At 40.6% G+C, this 6,945-nt stretch overlaps 1 protein-coding gene across 1 annotated transcript; it reads right to left on the reverse strand.

Moving 5' to 3' along the window:
• Positions 1-642: 642 nt before the first annotated feature.
• LOC140943636 (uncharacterized) lies at positions 643-4,753 on the reverse strand. The gene is made up of 6 exons (XM_073392758.1): positions 4,445-4,753; positions 4,216-4,278; positions 3,485-3,558; positions 2,848-3,072; positions 2,284-2,490; positions 643-1,276 (listed from the first exon to the last, which is right to left on the reverse strand). Exons 1-6 carry the CDS (start codon positions 4,705-4,707, stop codon positions 795-797), a joined length of 1,314 nt encoding a protein of 437 aa, XP_073248859.1. The 5' UTR covers positions 4,708-4,753; the 3' UTR covers positions 643-794.
• Positions 4,754-6,945: the final 2,192 nt, after the last annotated feature.

Here is a 6,945-nt window from a genome sequence, read left to right on the forward strand (position 1 = left end):
GTGTGAGGCGGTACTCGACAAACCTGGGATCACAGTTCACAGGCAGCGCGCAGACGCCTTATAGGCTTTATGTAGACAAATCAAACTGACAAGTTCCCCGAGAATTCGCGTCCCCTTACCTCAGCTCTTCGCGCTTTTATCTCGTAAACGCCAAATAACGCCGCGCCTGTCAGACGAGCTGCAATCTGGGCTGGGTTGTTCAAAGCCGGGTTAACATAACCCAGGGTAAGTACGAAATTTGAATTCAGATATGAAAGCATAAAAAGCAAATTCAGTTTAATTCTTTTTGTCTATAATTTGATTACCTACTCTAAAAAGAATAGCGAAAATTTTCCGAGAAAATGCTTTTGATGAAAAGAAAAAGAGACCCGGGTTAAAATTTAACCCTGGGTTAGCGCTAAACGGCCTTCGTACAACTCGGCCCTGGTGAGGAAATTCTTTTCTCTTGTATGCCTTCTTCCTTTTATGGACTCAGAAAACGGGGACTTGTTTAAAATTTTACGTGAGCCGTCGAAGATTAGCTTTGCTACTTGCTGGCAGCCAGGGCTTTTGTACCGATTTCTTTGAATCAGTTGAAAAACGAAGTAAAGAAACACATTTTTTATCAATGTTTTCACCTTATTTTAATTGTTATTGAATCTACAGCGAACTTTTCTGGCGCCTTAGTGCTAGCAGACCAGATAACGCAGTGTGGTTTAAGTCTAGTTAAAAGTATATACTGATTTAACCATTATTATTTGGTTTTCGTAGCTCATTGGCATGTTGGCCATGCCACTGTGAGAGGTATCTTCCCGTCACTTGGTACACACAGCGCATGTCAACTCTCTACCGCTGACATAAGGAAGACATGGAAGTGAGCCACAAACACCTTCCACAGGGTACAGCAAAGCACCATTATTGTTGGCATGGCTACCAGGAACATACTCTGGATCCCCGTCAACACATATGAACTCACGTGTATGCCTGTGGTTATAATATTCAGTCATCAGGTACCCATTGTACTCCTTGGTCCATCCAGACGGACAGTCATTTCTAGCAGGCATCATCAGCATCGAGCCACGTGACTTGACGAAGCAGACAACGCATAGTGCTTCATGATTATGGATATTTCTCTTAAAAGGGTTTCCGTTGCGATCATTTACTTCATATTCAGTGCCGTACACGTATCCAGAGTTCTGATGGCCATTTGTGTACTTGTCATACTTTGGATTGTGTGGAAGGCAGAGGTAGTTCGCTCCACCACCTTGGTGAGTGTAATGCTCTCCACCCATTATACCTGATACGAGGCAAAAAATTTATCAACAATTATTCTTGTTACTTCGTGGGTAGTGTTTTGTTTTTTAATTTCTTCTGTCAACTCGCCAAGTTAATTAAAAGGCTCCTTGTTCTGTTCTTCGCAAGTGCATGAAATGGCGGCTAGCGGTTGAGGGAGGAAAGGTGTCTTTTCTCTGTCCTGGTTATTTGAAATGAAGAATTTTCGTTAACATTTGCTTTCATTTTCTTTTGCCATACTCGATTAACTTTAATTTCTAGGCAACTGAATTCTCTTTGTAAGGAAATGCTGAGTTAACAAAATGGCCTCATTTACTCCACTGAACTGTTGTTGCAAAACGAAAAACATTCTGCCAAAGTAAATCGGAAAACGCAGTTAAAAAAGTTTGAAATCCTTTCTTACCTTCAAAAAAATCAACCCTAGGATTCTGTTGATTTAGTTCTTACTCAGAAAATTGGCAAAACATCTAGCCCACGCAATATCGTTAGGAGGTGAAAATTGCTGGATTGTCAAAGAAAAAAAACCAATCAGAGTCCTTAAACACTAAGACCACAAACCACAAATGGCTGTAACATTTTTACACAAACATTTAATACAATAATCTAGAATTACAATATCCTCACTTTTTTAACATTTCATTGTCTGCCTATTTCTTTTAATCACTAAAAAGAAAAGGGTTCGTGACTACAAATTTATGAAACTACATTTCAGCAAGCGGTAATCATTTATGCTTCGTGGGTGATTATTCACTGTTCATGGATCCGATCGTCGACATGCGGGATACATTTTCATGTGACCTCGACGTAAACAATGCCGTGAGAGCGCGCATACTTGGGAAAAACAGGGGCGTTGTGTCATTGACCAGTACAAGTGACAAGCTTAGAGAAATTTCAAAGTTGCCACTTTTAAATATGATCAATAAGTGGCAGAAAAATCTTCAGCTTATCACTCTTTCTGTCTTTAGAATCATGGCATAATAGTAACTGTCATGTAAGCTCCTTTTCGCTTACCTTTATAAACTATCTGCGCACCACTAGGACATGTGGTCCTTCCCCAGCGAATGTACTTCACTCCTGAATTCCCAACTCCATCCTGTCCCTTTTCTCCTTTTGCACCCTGTGGTCCCTGAGCTCCAGTCTTCCCAACTGCTCCCTGGTCTCCTTTAGGACCAGGAGGGCCTGGGAATGACTTGTTGGTTCCTTGTTTTCCCTGTTCTCCTACAAAGTATAAAAAGACCCCTAGCACTCAATCTCGACTTATTACATCATTTGGCTCAAAATTAGAGCTGTTATGAGACTATTTTTTCCTATGGGATTCTGACGATTATAAATCAAGCATATAACGGTTGAAAAATGGCCGGCTTGCAAAAGACCCAAAAACACCATAAAGAAGAAACAAGATGTTATCTGAAATTCGATTAATGGAACTTATTGTTTACAGCTAACCAGGTGGCTAACTTGTAAATGTTGGTATGTTAAAAGAGGAGTTTCTTTTCCTCTTTTTCCTACATTCACAATTGGTGTTATAAAAGCTTCAGTTTTTCTCTTGATCTCCATGTCGTTTGTCCTTGATACCTTTTGATCCTTTTGGTCCAATTGGTCCTGGTTTCCCAGGAGCACCCGCAGACCCCTGTTTCCCTGGAATACCAGCCGGTCCCTGTTTCCCAGGAGTACCAGCAGGCCCCTGTTTCCCAGGAGCACCCGCAGACCCCTGTTTCCCAGGAGCACCAGTCGGTCCTTGTTTCCCAGGAGGGCCAGGTGGTCCAATTCGTCCCTTTCCGGAGTTCTGCATATGTTGTCCTGAAAAAGAAACACGCTGATGTCAAAACCCCACTGCCGATGCTTTTTCGCTTAGAAAGTGCCCCCCTCCCAAACTCCACCAATATTTTATTTTTTTATTATTTTCTTTTTCAGGAAAAATCCCCGGGAAAGAGGGTGGGTGTTGCCACTCACAAAATAAAGCAAATTTATCAGCCAAATGAATTACATACCGGTTCTTGGGGGTACATTGTTGCTTACGAATTCTTAAACACTAAACTCCCACCGACAATATAAAATAGCTTATTTCAATTTTTTAAAAGAACTTTAGGGAAAAACACCTGAATTGAATATTTCCGGCTGTTCATGTTGCCTACTGATATTAATGAAACTCGCTAGTTGCTTATAGGTAGTTTCGTACTAGTTTGCAATAGGATTGAACAACATATTTTACCAAGAATGTAGGTCAAAAGTGACCCGTAAGATTCCCCCGCTGGTCGAGGAGATAATCGCAGTAAGCCATCAAATCTGCAAAAAGAGTCAAACATAAGAAACTGTCAGGGATAGTGTAACGGCGACCTTCGTGTCTTTAGCCCTAGTTCAACTACCAGTTCCGCCTTAATGCGGCTTGAATTTAACTTTACAAGAGTCAAGCATTGTTATATTTTCGTGGTATTTGCTACGCTTCTTCTGCTCTAGGAAATTAGTGCGTGGATGAAAGGAAAAAAACTGTCGTCAAGTCAGTTAATAGATAACCAACAATAACTCTGGTCTCTACACTGAAGGATACTCTAATCTGGATCTGAAAACTGATCTTCCCACACAAGCCGCGGGCTGCAAGTCTTCAACATTCATCAGTGCCGGCCAACAAAAAGCGTTTTCTTGTTTAAAGGGGGCATCCAGGTACTTTTATAATAGGAGACCCAAGCGTATGCACAGTTTTGAAACTGTTTGAAAGGCTTATAATATCCCCCTTCGGCTTCCTGACCTAAGGAGTCGCCGTTACACATTTTAGGAAAGAGGGGATTTGCCATGTTGCCAAACTGAGCTCATGCTTCGTTAGACAAGAGATTGAACAGATTTCCCCTAGTATGTAATGGCAATTTCAGAATCGAAGTATACTTAGTTTAAAAAAGCAATTATATTTATTTAACAATGGTGAATTTTTAATTTCATTTCTCAAACCTTTTCTCCAGTTCATGAAATCGTCTGATCATCATTCGAGACAAACGTATGCTGTTGTTGTGGCTTGGCAAGGAAGAGGAAATGAGGTTAGTAAATCCATGATTTTACAAACAGTGTGAGCATCGTAACCGATGAACAGTGTCTAATAGAATGTTCCCCTGGCCTCGAATTAACTGAGTTCTCAAAATGAGATAGCAAATCGCCGAGCTAACATAATACCTTTAGCTACCTTTCTTCGAGATCTTTCAGCCGGTTTGCAAAGTCCGCCAGATTGGGAGTTCGGTTATTTTTCACCGTTCTTCGATCACGGTACAGCAGCGATTGTTGTCCACCAACTTCAGTGCCTTCAGTAGATACGCGATCTTCTCCTCGCGGTTTTCGCGCCAGTTGATCATCAAGAGCGAGGATATGAACCAGACCAGCACAGAACATCACTGTCACAGCCAAGAAACGTACGGTCGAGCAAGGTGTAACAGCTGGAGACAATTTCATTTTAAAGGAAAGATCTTTTGAAGCAGAAAACAACCTTTTGTCTATCCTCCACAAAAAAGTGTTACGTGAAGTCAATATCGAAGCTTGGAAGGTACAAAAATTCGGACGAGAAATTTTTCGCGCTTGTGACGTAACATCTAAGGCCATCGGAAGGCGGATGTGAGCTTGCAACAGACTTAAATATGCAAGGACAATAAGTAAACAGTCTACTATAGTATCGTTATAGTCATATTAAGTTTGTAGACGGCACTTACGGACAAACTCAGTGTTTCATAGCAAGATTAAGTATTTTTGTTACACAGGAAGCTTGACGCAATCTGAATCCGGTCGGTAGCGTTAAAAGTGGAGGTTAAGTTAAGTATTAGAATCCGTACCAAGTATATCTTGACTTCTGACGGCCACTATATAATGTAAAATCTGTTACTAAATTTGCATGTTAAGCTTATTTATTTGAGCCTCCGGAAATTTTTTTGATAGTGAGTTTTCAAGCTCTCCATTCGGGCCCGCGCGAGAATGTTAATGTCCGCAACTTACATTCGCCGCGGGAGAAAGTTTATAATAAAATTTGTTCTTTTGTGGCTCTTTATCCTAACTTTTGCATATCTGCCGTAAATCTGAAATTGAGTATCACAGAAATTTATGCCAATCGACAGCGACTTTCCGCGACAGCGATATTTTTTCCTAACCTACAAGGCGACAGCAGGCAGCCTCAGGAAACAAACAAAGCCAGAGCATACCCCCCTTTGAGGGGCTCTTTCATGATTTACCCCAGAGAGAGAGAGAGAGAGGTTATTGCTTAAACACAGTCATTGACATGATTCATCTCGCTTACAAAGAAAATCACTCAATTAACACAGCTTTGAACGAGCATTAATGAGTCGGAGTTCCTTTGTTTATAAACGGATCTAAAATTTACTCTGATCTGACTCTGAGTTGACACAACTTTGGTGCGGCTGTCGTAGGTAAAATCCTCTCTTGGGTTGAAGCAGGATTCCCTGTATTTACTGAATTAAAGGAAGCTGAATCAAACTACAGAAACTAGGTTGAACTGAGAGCGGAATTTACCTTTGAAGGACATGACCACGTGTCATGCTCAAAGGCAGGAGGGAATTGATCAAGATCGGCTCTGTTCTTTCGTATAAATCATATTCCTCTCAAGTATATTTTTGATTTTTCGTTCTCTGTCTGTCCGGGGAACTAGAATTAGAATCATGGAAACGATCTTCCTATGTTACTATAATCCATTTAGTACAACTCGGCAACTACGCCCTATATACACACTGTTAGTTATCCAGGCGGTTTAGAGTGTCCTGCGACTCAGTCTATCCCAGTTGGGACGGCGAGTTATTTTTGTAATCCAACAACAATAACAATATTATTATGAACTGCCATATAAATATTTTGTACTATAAGTTACAACATTTCTAGAGATAACTCCTGTTCCTTGTTTTTTGAAGATGTTTCCCAGCTCGTCAAGTTGAATGTTAGATACTCAGTATTGGAAAGGTTGCTCTGAAACTAATTAACAAAATATGCATATGCTAATGACAAATTTATCATCTTTACTGGTAGAGGATATAGGGAAAAACAATTGGCTTCATAACAGATGACAAAAGTCTGTGAGGGACAGTCAAGTTTTTGATCTAGAGGAATAAAACCTTGCTTACTTTAATGCCTGCCAGAATTATTATAGGCCTACTCTGGGACCTTAACTCGCCTTAACTCGCCCTAACTCGCAACTTGAGATTATGTTCAAATTTCCTTATCTCGCCTTAACTCGCCTAAACTCGCATTATCTCGCACAAACTCGCCCAATCTCGCCACTGCCAAGTGGATACCAATTTCAATATCTCATACTACTCTCAGTGTAATTTCGCAATTACTCCATAAAGGGAAGACGCCAAAGAACACAAATTTCAAAAGTTTAACAGATAGTGATTTTTAAGGAAAACAGGGTTTTTACCTTTAAAAAATTATGTAGTTGACCAATCCCATCCTTCTGGAATTTCCAATAGCCTCTGTGGTAAGGGTATTTCACCACTAAAGATTCGATGAGGTTTTTTCTTACTTAACATTGTCATGCCTTGGAGTCACAACTGGACTGTCAATGGAACTACCAGGAACAGCCTGAACATGCACTAACTCGTTGCCTAATGAAAAGGCTTCAATGCTAAGCATGGCAGAAATTCCAGAGGCATGGGGTCACGGGGTCTAACAAATCCCACATTCACTGTTTGT

The sequence above is a fragment of the Porites lutea genome, chromosome 7 (genome assembly GCF_958299795.1).
Source record: "Porites lutea chromosome 7, jaPorLute2.1, whole genome shotgun sequence".
Taxonomy (NCBI): domain Eukaryota; kingdom Metazoa; phylum Cnidaria; class Anthozoa; order Scleractinia; family Poritidae; genus Porites; species Porites lutea.

Coding starts and splice junctions, on each gene's coding strand:
- LOC140943636 (XM_073392758.1), bottom strand. CDS start 4,707: ATGAAATTGTCTCCAGCTGTTACACCTTGCTCGACCGTACGTTTCTTG. Junction 3,073..3,484: donor ACTTTTGACCTACATTCTTG/GTAAAATATGTT, acceptor TTTCTTTTTCAG/GACAACATATGCAGAACTCC. Junction 2,491..2,847: donor TGGACCAAAAGGATCAAAAG/GTATCAAGGACA, acceptor TATACTTTGTAG/GAGAACAGGGAAAACAAGGA.